Source organism: Sander vitreus, chromosome 17 (genome assembly GCF_031162955.1).
Source record: "Sander vitreus isolate 19-12246 chromosome 17, sanVit1, whole genome shotgun sequence".
Classification (NCBI taxonomy): domain Eukaryota; kingdom Metazoa; phylum Chordata; class Actinopteri; order Perciformes; family Percidae; genus Sander; species Sander vitreus.
In genome coordinates this window covers 12,781,043-12,797,413 of record NC_135871.1, presented here as the reverse complement: position 1 = coordinate 12,797,413, position 16,371 = coordinate 12,781,043, and the positions used below count along the sequence as shown (strand labels likewise).

General features: G+C 40.5%; 1 protein-coding gene across 1 annotated transcript; it reads left to right on the top strand.

Annotated features, from left to right (window-relative positions):
- Positions 1-175: 175 nt before the first annotated feature.
- On the top strand, positions 176-15,298 carry fbln7 (fibulin 7). The gene is made up of 8 exons (XM_078272763.1): positions 176-1,240; positions 2,508-2,670; positions 5,027-5,203; positions 7,440-7,565; positions 7,708-7,845; positions 8,440-8,577; positions 8,951-9,089; positions 13,693-15,298. The coding sequence occupies exons 1-8, from the start codon at positions 1,163-1,165 to the stop codon at positions 14,063-14,065; spliced, it is 1,332 nt and encodes a 443-aa protein (XP_078128889.1). The 5' UTR covers positions 176-1,162; the 3' UTR covers positions 14,066-15,298.
- The last annotated feature ends 1,073 nt before the right edge of the window (positions 15,299-16,371 follow it).

The following is a 16,371-nucleotide window of genomic DNA, read 5'->3' as shown; positions in this document are numbered from 1 at the left end:
GTATCAGGATCTATCTAACTTGGTCACAACAAATCCTCATCAGCTATTGGTGAGATATCGCACGGGCAAAGAGAGCTCCCATTCTTATTGGTTTAAGGCAATGTCAGTTATTTTCAACATCTGCAACAATGAAGTGAATGCGAAGCACAGTTTTGTTCTTTGTCAATGTTTTAATTTAACTGTGTATTACGCAGTTACAACGAACCGAGTTTATGGTATTTAAAGACAAAACAGCTGAAGCCAAATCTCTTCATCGCTTTATTAGCTTATTATAATACATCCATATGTAATATCTACGTATTTATTTCCTTGTTTTTAACGCTCACGCACTCACGCGCGCGTACACTCGTTGTTGGCTCGAATTCACGCGCTTGTGCCGTCCTGTCAATGACCACCAGGTGTAGCTCTGACTCTACAAGCCAAACCCTAAAATGCAAGCTTGTCCAACGGTAACTTCGAGCCAATAAACAATGCAAGTCCGGTAGTGAGTAACATATGTTTAGTCAATAGACTATACAGGCTTAACATGAGTGTTGTTCTATCTGATCTACAAAACAATGATTCCTTAACGGTTAGTGTTAGTGGCAGTGATGTTACAGATTGATAATATTGTGTGTGTGTTTATCCGACTCAGTCAATCAGAGATACGGTTTAGCGACCTGTTTCGTAATGAGCATCATAATATCCCGAGGAAGGTCTGAGAGCCAGTCATTTGAGTTTCTAAGGAAAAGGAACTTGTTTACCCTTTGGCAGAGTAGGCCTAAGCAAACACAATTAGGTCATATATTACATTTGTGCATTTTGCCAGATATAGCTGACTTTATGTTGTGGGCAACTTTCCTTGACAGCAACATAAAGATGTAAAGAGAAAAGCATACAAGGTGGGAGTGTCTCGGTGGGAGGGATTCTTGCTGCAGGAAACTAGGTGGCGTGCAGAGCTGCAGAGGCTGAACTTTCCGAGAGCGCAGATAAAGAGACGGGAGCGCATCTCTGTCTCAGACACCTGATGAGCATCTTCCAAACTCTTTAAACCAGGGGACAGAACTTTACAAGAAATAACTCTTTTTGGATATTAAACAAGCACCATAAAAAAGAATCCTTCTAAATCTTGGAGAACACCAACAGGGAACATCATTACTTTGTTATTACTGTACTTTAAGAGATGGCATGGTCTTTTCGATGCAGGTGTTTGTTTTTGCTGTGTTTGACAGCTATCCAGAGTGGTCATGGTGCCGTTCAGGTAAGAGCAATCTACATTAGTTTATGCAACAACAACTCACTCTGCCGCTTGGGTAAACGGGCTCAATAAAGTGTTTTAGATATCAAATCTCAAAATCTGAGCAAACCATATTTGTGAATTAGGCCTATTCATAAATTTGAGGAAAAGTAATCCATTTTAATATCTTAATCTTATTATCCATGAAAAAGTCACCCCAACCAGTAATATTGTCTTTTATGCTGTTTTGCACTTTATCCAATTGTGTGTATGTGACATTTTAATTTTTGCAAAAGTTTGTGCAGTCTATGTTTCCGCTGGAGAAATTACTCTACACGTTTTGCTTTTCCAAAAAAACTTTTTGTAGCATGAATTCATTGTAGCATCCGGATATGAGTCCTCTCATGTCTTGTCAGCTGGTGGCATTTCCCTTTTGCCTGGGGCAGGTAAAAGGAGCAGAGCACTAACTACTACACAGGTCCAAACTATGTGCGCAATGAATATTAATGTATTGAAGCTAGTTGTGATTGTACAAGGCCCCTCCAAATTAGCAGTGTAGGAATTTAAGGTATGCTGCACAGAGAAATTGTTCCTATGAGCATGTGATTAATAAACCCTCCTGAAAGGATTAGAGGCACTTTCTCTGAGGAACTTTGTAATGGCTTGACAAGCTTTCTCTCTCAAGTAACTGCTTGTGGCACCCATGCTATTTTAAGTCTGCCCATTCAGGATTATCCAATGAGCATGTGCCTACCACCATGCAAAATTTACAGAGGAACAGCATTTTGGACTTAGGTCCCACTGACATCTGCCAGACAGCTTTTGTCCAGCTGTGTCTGCCACTAGAGTTGTGATAGTAAGTGGAAAAGGGGCTGAGGGAGAGAAGAAGAGAGATGGTGGGCCTAGAATATCTCACATGTGAGTGCAATGAAGTCTAATGGAAAGTAGTGGAAAGCAAATATAGTTTAAAATAAAAGAAATTGTGGTGACTGAATCATGCAAGTAAAAACGTGTTACATAATGTATTTTAATATGAATGAAAACTCTTTGTAACCATAACAACCATGTGCCCACAAATAAGATGGTTTAAGTTTCAATTACATCATGCTCCACAGCTGCACATTAATGTTTATTCACAGCTCATGTTTTATATTTTATGACCATTAAACTGATGTAACCTTTATTCTTGCGCTCGTTTTCTCGTTGGAAAGTCATTGCCTTTTGAAATGTTTTTGCCAAGGCTCTTTTATAACTCTTAATTTTGCTCATAGTGCTCATTCTTTATCCACAGACGTGCATGGATAAGCACCAGGTGGTTGGGGTGCTTCGTCAAATGGAGAAGTTTCTGAAAGGCCAGGAGATGCGATTTACGGAGGGCCTCAGGATCATGAAGTCAAAGCTGGCAACGCTTCAGAACTCTGTCTCCAAGTTACCTCAAGCTGACCAGTCAGCTGGTGAGTAATAAGCAGATAACACACACCACCACCCTAGTCATCATATTCTTCATCATAATCATCATCATCATCTTTAAAGGCCTTTTTTCTCAGCAGACATTTTGACTCGTCATAGCAGGAGTTACTTATAATATGAACGGCTCTGTTCTATCAAGTGTCTGAGTAAGTCATGGCAGTGTGACAGTGAGCCAGCATGCACAATGGCAGGACCCTGACACTGAAGTAGTTAAATGGAATTCAGCCATCCTTCATTCATTACTTTTTCCACTGTCACTGTCAAAATGTCTTCTCTGAAAAGGATATTTTGCACTAAATCATAATCTTTTATCATCTGTCAACTTGTTCTTATATACAGTAGTTGTCAATTATTAAATCCAACTGACTCACTTATCCTGGCTGATGAGACCTCTGCACAGGTTGTGGCTGGGCAGAGAACTATGCAGGGATATACATAATGTCACCATCATGTTACATATGTATGAATTCATTCCATTCCATTAGATCGGACATTTTACAATAAACTGGGTAGTGGAATTTGGTGAGGTTATTATTTTAAACGTGTCTAATTGCTCAGGTAAATAAATAAATTAATGTGTGGTGTTTCTATTTATAGAAGTTAGAAACTACTGTTTGCTCTGTCACTGAAGCATGATTTTTTTTATGTAGTCTACCATTCTCTGCTTGTTTGACCATTTGGCATAAATAATGTAGGGGGAAATTTGATTAATTTGAAGTATTTAGTATTTATGCAATATTTCTGTCCTAAAAAGTGGCTATAGTTTTCAAATTTACAATTTAAATACAATTGATTGAGATGATTTAAAGTGTATTAAAATGATTTGGTGGATGCCATTCTGATATTACTTTATGATGAGTAACTATGAAATTGATTTTATATAGTCATAACTTAATATACATTCTTTAGGTATATGCTGTAAAATCAACATACCATAAAGACAGGCTGGTAAAAATTAAGAATAGATGTCTATATTTTTTTCCACTGATAAACACACAGTAAATGGTTGGCTTTAAAACTATAAGTTGGATTTTGATTATTTTACGCATTTATTTTCACAGAAAGAGTTTACATAATGAGTGGTCATTTAATTGACAATCCATACTGTATAAAGTTTCAAATGCATCAGTATATGACTGAGGTCTTGCTCAGTAATTCAGTGAATGATTGTTCACTTAAAGGAAACAGAAAATTCCAACATATCAAATGTACCATGTAACATTTTGGGAACATTACATTGTTTAAAGTTGATCTTCAAACAGTTTTTACACACTAGAGAGCCAGATATGGCTTCTTCTATTATGGAATTATATATTCACCCAACAGTGCGAGGCCATCTCAGTTACAGAGCTGGGTACTTGACAGGGGAAGTCAAATTGTGGAATTGTGTTGTTTGGCAGAAGACACGGAGACCAATTTGTTAGTGATGGACCAGTGCAGTCCATAACTCTGGAGAGTACTTGGCAAGACAGAAGGAAGCTGATGTTTTACATTAACACATTAATAAAGGCTCAACAAAACTAAACTGAAATGATTGCACCACCTGCTTTAAATGCTCAGATCAGGATGAAAATCCAAAAATGTAAATACAATTAAAAAAGAAAATGGATACAGATATAGTTACAATGAATGAATTAGTAAGATAATATAGAATATAATTTGATGATAATGTTATCAAAATAATGTTGTGCAGCATTCACCATCTTCTTTCAGAACTCATCATCATTAGGCGTATTTAGCCTATTCTACTCTATATGCTTCCCTATATACAATGCATGCAAACACCATATTATACACAGTTATCTTTCATATTGTACCACTGTGACATCATGCTCAAACTTAAAGTGGTCAGAGAAAGACACAATGGGCTTTCATTATACTACAAACATGAGCTGGACATGATGGAGGTCTGGCCATGGGAGATTGACTTATCATACAGTATCGTAAGTGTTCTGATAGTAGTTTTCACTTTAGGTTGAAAGAATAGGAAACATTTTCTCCTATAGTTGGATGAAGCATACATTCTCATAAAAGTAAAACATGTATTGTCCATTCACCATGTTATGTAATGTAATTACGTTCTATATTATACACGCCTTAAACTTTCCAGAGAAGGCAACATAGCATAACATTTGGCTGCTGGTGAAATTCTGACTCATAAAAATGGCCGGTGCTGTGCTGGTTGACTGTAAATGAGGCATTTGAACCATCCTCTCCCATGAAGGCTGTGCACTGCCCAGTGACACGTGTATATCCCCAGGCAGAGAATGCCAGAGGATGTCGGGAGGCTTACTCCACATGTGACCAGCCTTCCTCTCGTGCTCTCTTTCTCTCCCACAGCTCCCACCACCTGCCCCTCTCTGGAAGCCCCTGCTCACGGAACCAAGTTTGGCTCAAAGTATTTTGTTGGACATGAGGTCCATTTCATTTGTTCCCATGGCTACCATCTTGTCGGTTCTGCCACCCGTGTCTGCCAGGACAACGGCACCTGGACTGGCATCAGTGCCATCTGTAAAGGTAAGCAAGATACAGGAATTCCAGGCCTATTACCCCGCTAAAAATCCTCATTTCTAACCATGTGTGAGGCCAGTGTTACATTTGATTCAGGTGAGGAATGCAGTCTCACTTCAGCTAAACCTGTTTTCATCACAGGTTTAGGAGCTTTTCACCCCCATGACTTTCTCCAAATACAAACACACATCCAGTACTTTTCTGAATCGGTGGAATGTTTTGGATCAGGAACTGCTATGTCTGTGCATTATTCACTGTTCTGCAGAAATCCCCGCACCAATTTAGGGTGAATTTGGCTCAGCAGTGTTTGAGTGCCAGGCTGAAAGAGACAGCAGCACACACACACACACACACACACACACACACACACACACACACACACACACACACACACACACAGATAACAGGCAAAGAAAAGAGGCATTCTTTAGTGGCTGGAGCTCCTCTGCGTACTGAATGAAGCCCTCGTTAAAATGGCATTAAATGTCTCTGAACACAGAAAAACACCTGTACTGCATTCCACTGTGGGGTGCCTTACCCTCCAGGTTTCTATTCCTCATGAGCAGCAGTGGTTGGGCTACTGTAAGATAAACCCTACCTCTCTTGCTCATGTTTCCCTGGTTCTTTGACAACAGTCCCACTGGACAGGGTTAGGTCCAGACATTATATCCACACCATGGTCTGATAGCACAGAAGTATGCTAAGCATGCTATTGATAGCCCCTTCAGCCTGTGCTGGTGGCACTCTTCCAGAAATTCCAAGTGGCGCACTCAGTTGAACATGTGCATACGTTTATTGACATTCATGGTTAAAACAACATGAGAAGGTTTGACTCTGCACAATATTATCCCTGTTCGTGTTTTTCAGCCCGGTAAAAGAGGTCTAAATTTAGTCATGCTTCAAAAGCAGTATTGACAGTGTGAAAACTTCAAAGTTAAGAAGAGTTTAAAAATATCTAGCAGAGTGAAGTGGGCCTTTTCATGTTATGGCTCTGGCTGTGGTGGCCCCTGGGGAAGTCAAAAACATTAAAGAGATTGGTGCTCGTCCAGTATACTGTGGCCTGCTTCGTAATTTTAACATCTGCACAACTCTCAGAGCTGACTGCAGAAACAAAGATCATGAGGCACGATATACTATTTTTCCTACCTTTTGTTTTCATTTTGTAGTACTTCTGTATCGAGTGATAGTACATTCTATACAGGTTTATCATCTTCTTGGTTTGATGGTTAATAATCTATATGCCACAAATACGACTTAACATTGGTGGGTAAATGAATATGTACTTTATACATACTGAGACGCCTACAGTATGTATTCATTAGGTGTAAGTCTTACTCACAGTCAAAAGAATTTGCAGTAAGTATGCTAAAGAAGCATGCATGAAGCTTGCATGGAAATGTGAGTAGAATTACTGTTAACCTGAGAATTTTGTTATGGGAACTCATTGACTTATTGAGAATAGTTTTCACAACTGTTTGTTTTGCAGAAAGAAAAAAAACTTCAAATTTCCAAAACAACAAAGGCATGTATGCATTTATTTTGATGTGTTTCACAATGCTATAAAGATATGAGTAAAACATAGTATACATCCATATAGACTTACGCCAACAATTGAAACTCAGAAGATGCAGATGGATTTGATTGAATTACACTTTAATAGTCATCCCCAACAGATCAAGATGACTACTACTTTTCCACAAATGGAACAAATATAAGGGCGTCACTGACTTACTGTTGGCATAGTGTGCCCATAATGACAGTACCAGTTTCTCGTTCTTAAGTATCAGTTATTAAAGTGGGTGGACACTCATTGCCGCTCCATGGATGGATGGTAGACAGGGTTTACAAGGCTTACAGAGTTAATTTGTTTATGTTTTTTCAGGACGACCTTACCATCACTTTTCCTTGTGCAGTTTGATAAATTGGGCTGCAGATGATTTTAGCCAACCACTGTGTTGATTTCTTCTATATATTTTGTTCTGAAACCCATATTAAGCACAGAGTCTTGTTGATTTTGTCAAGGTTGACAGAAGCACACTGAGAATATATAAGGAACTGTTAAAACAATGTTGAAGGATGCATCAAAACAAAAACAAAAAAAATTCATTTTCAACTCAGTAATATATATTTCAGAAGATGCCTTTGATCTGTATGCATCAGTATAATGAGAAAATGGAAACATGAGGTTCAGAAAAAGTTTCTCAACAAGTTGACCACAGCGATTTCTCTCCTACACCCGCAGATATAAGTGAGTGTGCAAGTAATCCCTGCCAAAATGGAGGTACCTGTGTGGAAGGTGTTAACCAGTACAAATGCACCTGCCCCCAGAACTGGAGTGGCTCTCACTGTCAGCACCAAACCCAGACAGGTCGGTACCACAGTCTCTTTGTTTTGTTTGTATTTGAATGTCAGTCAAGACTGAGATATGCTACTCTACATGTTTACAATGTGTTCAGCTCAAGATGAAATTAGCATAGGTGATCATTTATCATCTTTTCTCCCTCATGCAGCACCACCCGAGTGGAGTGTTATGAACGATCCAGCATTCAGCCGGAGACCTCGCTGTGCCCAAGTGAATCGAGCCCAACACTGCAGCTGTGATGCAGGCTTCCACATGAGTGGCACCTCTGACAACAGTATCTGTCAGGGTGAGCTGTAATTACGTTGTTACTTAGTTGATCCCTGTGGGGAAAGTCTCCTTTTGCTGCTCCTCATCTCAGGGAAGCAAGGTCAGCTACAGAGCAGTTTCTCTCGGGCTGGTGCTCTGCTCAACGCAACTCAGCAGGACGAATATCAGATGTTATAGGGACTTTACTGCTGAAAAGATCCCTAAATACCCAAATATTTTACTCTTCTAGTGAATATGGTTACAAATGAGAGTAATCTGTGAAAAAACAAAATAATCCTCTCGAGAGGTTACAAGCAGATTAGCATCCATTTAGGTCACAGTTCAGTTGCTGTTAAGATGTAATTGATTGAGTAACATTTTAAAATGAGCATTTTCATGCAGTTGCCTCAGATGTGGTCATATCTAATATGGTTAAAAGGCAAAACTAAGGGACCTAAATGTGATGACAACCTGAGACACAAAAACAGCATACTTTGGTTCCTCAGAGTGTGTTGTAAACTGTACAAGGTATATCATTACCTATATCTCCTCCCTCCTACTTACTTTTACGTGCAAAATGGCCTGGTCATGATGCATGTTTAAGGCATGCATTTCTTTGTCTGTTTCTTGACAGATGTAAATGAGTGTGAGGTGTACAGGCTGGACCAAGGAGGGAAGCTGTGCGTCCACGAATGTGTGAATGTCCCGGGTTCGTACCACTGCTCTTGCCCCAGCGGCTACAAGTTGCTCGCAGACGGGCGGAGCTGTGAGGGTGAGTGACAAGAGGGAACAGAGGACAAAGGCTCATTCACAGAACCCTGGCTGCAGATCTGGCTGGGTATGTAGCTCCAGAGAGGAATACCTGTGACTTAAAAAGACGAGGAGCCCAAAACCTTATTACCACTTTCATTTGCACCCCTGAAGCTTACAATGCTTGCCAGTGGAATGAATGACCTCACCCGTTCCCTGCAGAAGGATCTTTAGGACATGAAGCGTTTGTGGGAGACTAAACTAAAAAACCAAATAAACAGTCACAGTACAGCACCCCCTGCTCAGACTGTAGTAACCAGGAAGCAGAAAGTCAGTCTGGCAAGTCTCTCTCCCCGCTTCTCATTCTTACATGCTTCTGCTGTTTTGTCTTCCAGATGTGGAGGAATGTTTAAGCCAGCAGCACAACTGTAGCGAAGGTACAACTTGTATCAACATGGGGGGAGGCTTTCGGTGTGTCAACCCAGAGTGTCCCCGTTCTCATGGTGACATCAGCTACGTCAAGACATCTCCCTTGTAAGTGGATACACCCCAATGTGACCCGTTTGCTTTCTTTGTCATTTGTTTTGTCAGTGAAAAGCCAGGATCACATCATCCACATGTCAGCAGGAAATTGTCATACATTTTCAAATGAAAAAATAAATCAGACCGAACTGTGAGACACTAATGGGCTCCATTTTGACTTGAAATACAAGAAAAGCAGAAATAAAACCGATCATTGCTGTGTTCAGGTGTGCCAGTAACCCATGCAAGTGAACAAGCATGTGTAATTAAGGTTAAATACATGTATCAACTGGCATTGAAGAGCTGCACTTGAGTAAGGTGTTACAGCCTCAGAGATCTGAACTATGTAAAGCAAAATTCAGACTTGGGACTTAGTTTTTTTGGCCATCATTGCTATTGGTAGAAATAACATTAAACTCGCCATGTTAACTGCTGACATCTGGCAGCGCAGCAAAATCACTAACTGCCAAGTTAACCAAACTTTTTTTGGATGAGAATTCGAGGCTGCCGATAAAACCATTACTAAAACTGTTTTAAAGATCCATCACAGTGTACTGCCAACCTCCTGGTTCCACTTATTGCTGTAGTTGTATGTTCACAGTATTCCTGTACAATGAGTGACAATTACAACGATTTTAGGGGGAAACACACTTTCAGTTTTACCTTAAAAAAGGGGTTTAGAAATTCTGGCTAAAAACCTTAAAACCTGTCTGATCTTCTGACTGATCGAGTGTTCAGGTTTATCTACATTAATTGGTGTAACCATGACCGAGACTTGGGTGGGGATTGATGGCTTCTGGGCAGTGTGAAGGCATTCAGTGTCCATTAATGAAGTGGGAATTATCCCCAGACTTTCATTTTGAAGGACCTACCAAGGAAGGATCCTTGACTTGTGAAACCACATCTTTAGCGTCAGCATGTCTTTAGACTTTTCTTTTAAACAAACTTTATTAAAGGGGTGGTTCAGAATTTTGGACGTAGGACCTCATTTCCAAGTTAGCCAGAGTGTTATTTATCAGTGGAGACCTTTTTCAACACTTTACATCCAGTCCTTCTAGTTGCAGAGTTCGCTGGTGCTAGGCTAGCGCAAGTCAACAGTATCTGCTAGCCTGCCATTAAAAGCAGTCTTACCCACTCCACAGTACACCCGAGGCAAATAAATTTATAATGCCAGACTATCGATGTAAATGTCTGTTGATAGAGTAATAATTAAAACTACCCTTGCATCGCATTGCAATAGTTATACTTTGTTCCCTGTAGTTGGTAGCATAGGCTACAGCAGCGGCGGAGTAATATTACCTAGGCTACAGAGAAAGCCGGTTTACATGACAATCACGCAAGTTTAATTACCTGCCGCTGTGAGCTCCAACTAATTCCACTCTGCCTGGCTATAACTCACATAACGTTACAGGTACATGAAAGCACATGGGCTAGCAATTTGCATGTAAACTGTCCAAGCTTACATGACGTTTCTGCAGTGATGGGAATAACGGCATTATAAATAACGGCGTTACTTTTTTTCAGTAACGAGTAATCTAACTGATTACTCTTCCCATCTTAATAACGGCATTACCGTTACTGGAAAAAATGCGTTTTTTTCATCAGACCAACTAGATCTCTGAGTCTGAGCCGAGAGGCAAAGACTTTTTTACTGTTCTTCCTTGGTTAGTGGGCAGTGCACGACACAAGCGCATAAATGCTGACGATTGGCTGAGTTTGAGTAAAATGTCATGGTAAGCCAATCAGAGGTAGAGTTGGGCGGGTGTTCGAAAGCACGCATTGTCGGACACACAAGAACGTGTTGTTCTTGTGTGTCCGAAGCGAGTCAGTCAACGAGAGAGAGACAGATATGGTGTTATGAAATCAAGGAGAGGGTTAACTTTTCCTGCTACAGATTTTCCACCGTGGTCAGAAAACACAGGGGAGACACTTTGTTTCTCTCACTATATGACTCTAGCGTCGGTACTCACTCCAAAACTAATCGCTGTCACTCTCTCACTTCTCCCTTGCTCTATCACACGCTCCCCACAAGGCACACACACACACACACACACACACACACACACACACACACACACACACACATGCATGCCAGCTCGACGCACACACCAGCGCACAAATATAAACATCAGGCCACTTACGTTATTTGCACTACAAAGAGTGTATATATTTGTTATTTATTTTTGGTATAGTGCTTAACAAGCCCATTTAATTTTGCCCAGTTGTGGCCTGTTGAGGTGTTGTGTTATTTGTATCGATCCACTATATAAACATAATATCTACATACATGGCATTTGATTGGAGGCTAGTCTCACTTTGTCCCACAGCAATATTAAAATAGTTTAGATTTGTGTACATTGTTTCTGTAAATAATGTATTGTATTAAGTGTCCATTTCATTATAATATTCAGATTTATCATAAATAATTGAACATGCACATGTATTTTAAGTTCCGTTAAAGAGGGGTGGAGGTGGGGTCACATTTGAGCATTTAAAAATTTACTTGAAAGTAATGCAATAGTTACTTTCTGAAGTAACTAGTTGCTTTCATAATTTGTAACTGAGTAACTAATTTAGTTACTTTTTGGCAGAAGTAACTAGTAACTGTAACTAATTACTTTTTAAAAGTAACTTGCCCAACACTGCGTTTCTGTCAGCAATTACCTAAAGTTAGCGGTTAGCCCAGCCAGGTATCTACCAAGAGTGTAGCTATACCGTTAGCTAATGTTGTCACTCTCCACAATGCATTGAACTGTAACGTTATCTCCACTAACGTTGTCAGTCTCAATCTATCAGTAGCAGTTAGGCTAACGTTATAAAAGGGGCTAGCTTTATTAGCTAGAGTAGCCTACCGAAATTTATTACCTGTTCATCAGTAGCTGTTGGTGCATCTAGAAAGACGGATGGAACCGCATTCGTTGTCAGTGACTTGTGGTCCTTTAGGTTGCGGGGTTTTTCAAAGTCGTCTGGTCTAAAATGATCACTACACATTTTCCACTTGAGTAGAGTCTCCGCCTTGATGTCCAAGCCAGCAGCTATTAGGTTTCCCGACTGGAGTGCACTTCTCTGTTTACTTTTTGGCGCAGTACTACTAACCGGAGCTAAGTAAAATTCCGCCGCTGCTAAGAAACTAGTCCCTCAAAATGTAATGCGATCATTGAGATGCAAGGGTAGTTTTATTTCTAACATTATTTTATCAACAGACATTTACATCGATAGTCTGGCGTTATAATGTATTTGCCTCGGGTGTACTATGGAACACATTGGCTAACTTGGAAATATGGTCCTATGTCCAAAATTCTGAACCACCCCTTTAACACAGTATTTTTACAATACAAAAAAACACAACGGTATAGGGATTATTTTTTCCAACGTGCACACAAAAATACAGCTTACATTTTCAGTTCATAAAATAAATAACACAGAAAGTGGCCACAGTGCTTCAGAGGCGCATTCAAAAGATGTAAATAAATGCTAAAGGTGAAGAAGGTGGTCATAGCGACAAAAGCAGTAGGGTAATGTAGGGAAGGCATGGGGTTTGTATGCTTTAACTTTAGCATAGTTGTGTGCACAATACTGTAACGGCCGACAGGACACTGTTGTGTTCTGCGCTGAAGCACTGCAAAGGCACATGGGACTTTGTTTTGAACGGTTCCTGTCTTCATCAAAGTGTGTTTTAATGATGTTCTTTTAATGTTTTGAGTGTGCATTTATGTTACCTGGGTTTAAGTATTGTAGGTCTGATTTAGTGTTCAGTTTTCATCTACATGTTTTGGTGTAACCATGACTGAGACTTGGGTGGTGATTGCTTCTGGGCAGTGAGGGTGCGCTTAATGTTTTTGAATAATATGGGAATAAACCATCAAACTGTCAGAATATGGTGCTGAGGATAGCTGCCTGTCCATGTTTGCAGGATGGAATATTTGGGTAAGCCTACCCAAGCCTACATTACCTGCTGCCCTTGGTTATAGCTCTATCACAGTGATGCAGAACTTCCGTAAATGATTTTTTTTCTTCTTCAAAGCCACGTAGAACGTCTGTGTCCTGGCCAAAAGTTTGGAGACATTACAACTTCCATCTCCCTATTTGCCAGTCATCAGCAAGCTGCCTCATTTAAAAGCCTGAAACAAAGCTCTGTCTGCTTCTATTGAACAATCAATGTGGTGAAATACTGCTCCACTGCCAGCAGAGGGGATAAATAAATGTTTGGGAAAACACTTGTAACAAGGCAGAAAGCAGGGAGTCGAGTAAGACAGTAGCCGTGTCACCATTTTGTACTACATAATACTGTTTTGCAGGTTTTTGGATTGTAGTGCACAAAGATGGAAGTTTGGAAGTAGGCTACTGCTCACAACGCAGACAAAAGTTCACAGCTTGCTATAATCCAAGACTTCAGGGCACATGACCTCATGTGTACTGTATGTATGTGTCACTTCTCTTTAGTCACAAAGAAACAGTTATAAACATGTTCACATAATTATGTAATCATTTTCTCAGTAACAAAATGGCTGCATTATGTGACAACTGCCCAACACACAGAGAATGGAAATAATTTACCACTTTGTCCTGTAACGCCCCGCTGCTTATTAATATGTGCTGCATTTCTGTCCTGCAGTCAGTGTGAGAGAAACCCCTGTCCCATGGACAGCCGCTCCTGCCACCTGGCTCCTAAGACTGTGTCTTTCCACTACCTGTCTCTGACCTCCAACCTACAGACTCCAGCGACACTTTTCCGTATGGCGACCGCCGCCGCCCCAGGGCGCACAGGGCCGGACAGCCTGCGCTTCGGCATAGTGGGCGGAAACTCCCGAGGCATCTTTGTCATGCAGCGTTCAGACAGGCAGACTGGTGAGCTGATTCTGGTCCAGCAGCTGCGCGGGCCGCAGGAGATAAGCGTTGATGTGGACATGTCTGAGTACAGCGACCGCACCTTTCAGGCCAAACATGTGGCCAGAGTTACCGTTCTGGTTTCACCCTACAACTACTGACAGCGAGCTGGCGAAGGAGGAAGACTAGAGACAGAAGAAGAAGAAGAACAAGGAAGGGTGTGTAATGGGCACTGAGTGAAAGAGTTTTTTAATCCCATATCAGATTATTCATTTGTCTGAGTAGCCAGTCGCAGGCCTGTATTTGTTCAGTGGCCAAATTACCAAAAGAGTGCGAGCGTGACAAGCCAATATTTAACAGTCATATTATAAATAACAATATATGGTGAAAACCCATCATAGATGCTTTTTTTATGTAGTGTCAGTATGAGCTTTGACTGATGTTTGACTGAGTGTGTTTGAATGCATGAAAACTAGCTAAACAAAAGCATGAGTGGGTTGGGTGGGATGGAAAACAGTTTTTGACATTGCTGTTGCTTTATGTTTGTATTTTTATGTCTATCATAGATCATATCTGTGTAGCTCAGGGTCCGGCCCCGGGGCTGATGCACTGCCCTCGCTTTATTGATGATAAATCCCTATAAAACTTTAGTGCTCCTGTGGCTCTAAATTATTTGAAACATTATTCCTGGTTTTTACATTGTAACATACTGTAAGCCACATATTTATCTTCCATCATATACTGTATATTTGTTTTTTGTTTTTCTACTAGCTTAAAGGAGCTGTACTCGATATTCAGCACATTAATATAGCAGCAAACGTCCTGAGCAGAGAAGGAAGTCACACTCCCTCTGTGTGTGTGTGTGTGTGTGTGTGTGTGTGTGTGTGTGTGTGTGTGTGTGTGAGTGTGTGAGAGCTGTCGAGGCAATCCCAGCCCGTCTTTCGAGTTTCCCAATACGTTAAATACCTATGTTTTTTTCACGGACATATGCACTAACATGCACGCACGGCCGGACCGGCTATCAGAACAAAACAGAGAAGTTCAGATCACAACATACACAAAGGGGGAGTGTGACTTCATTCTCTGCTCACAACGGCATTAATCCACTATATCTTTGCATAGAAAATCTTTGTTTGCTGCTATATTTATGTTCTTAACGTTGAGTACAGAACCTTTAAGGCACCATCCATTATACTAAGGGAGTTGTTTTTTTAACAGTAGATGCAGTACTGTACGTGGGCATATTTTCTCTATTACTCATATTCTGTATGTTACCTAGAAATCATTATATTCTAAATCAAAGATGATTTGGCAAGCTTGCAAATGCACTACGCAATTTAAGTGGAATTTTAATTGTCTCTGCATAACTGAAATAAAGTCAGTCTAACATTTCAGTATTTGTTAGAACTACCTCACTTGACGCTGAACAGTGTGCGATTAAATGTCCTTGTGGCAGTGCTTGTTTTCATTCTACGTTATGAGTGAATTTTAATGAGTGAAATTCAAACCAACGCATAGTTGATGAATGAACGCTGGACGGCTATAAAAGGTGCTCTGACTGAATGGATGAAAGGTTAGAGAGGAAGAATGTGTGTTTTATAATATAACCCCTGGGCAGAAGTTCACAGACAATACAAATCAAAGCAGCATTTCCCACATGTCTGGGAAACAAATGGAGTTTCACAGTATTTCTCTTTCTACAAGGAACAGTAACTATCATATTTTAAAAACATATCTCATTCAGTCTAATACTTGTTAGAGAAAGAAGAGACTAATGTTCACCACATGTGTTCTCTTAACTTCCTTTACTCTGTCCTCCTCTCACATCTCCATCTAGGGGTTTACATTGCAATAACAGGCTCCAGAAGAGCTGCATGCTTCCAGAAGGGAGTGGATGTTGAGAATCAAAACACATGCCCTGACGCCGGTACACACTGCTCTGAAAATGACAACGTGCCTTTAACGGCAGGCGTAATTTCCTTCAGTAACCATACCAGGAGGGCTCACATTGCAGTCTTTGTTTCAGGCTTGTGCTCAGGCCGTTTGACGTGCACTTTTCATCCATTCTGAGGCGGAAGGATATATTGCCAGAGACAATTGGAGAGCACTGAGCTACATAACACATGTCATTTGCTAAAGAGTAATGATAAAAATATACAGTAAGGGCTTTGAGGCAAAGCCAGCACAGAGACAGAAACATGGCGACCTTAGTGCTCTGTCGATTCTTCCTCGTAGTGCTTATTGTGACTTTAATGATAAATGAAAGGCATTGTTGAGGAATTTTGCCATACTTTTATTATCCAGGAGAGGAAAGAGGGCTCCTGTGGATCATCTTTCATGTGGGATAAATGTTTAGAAGAAATCTAGAAATATGAGGGTATGGGAAAGCAGAAGGAGGTTAACTTTGCTTTTGTCTCTGACTTTGAAGTGGCCTATAATCTGCCATTACAGGCCATTAAATAATGAC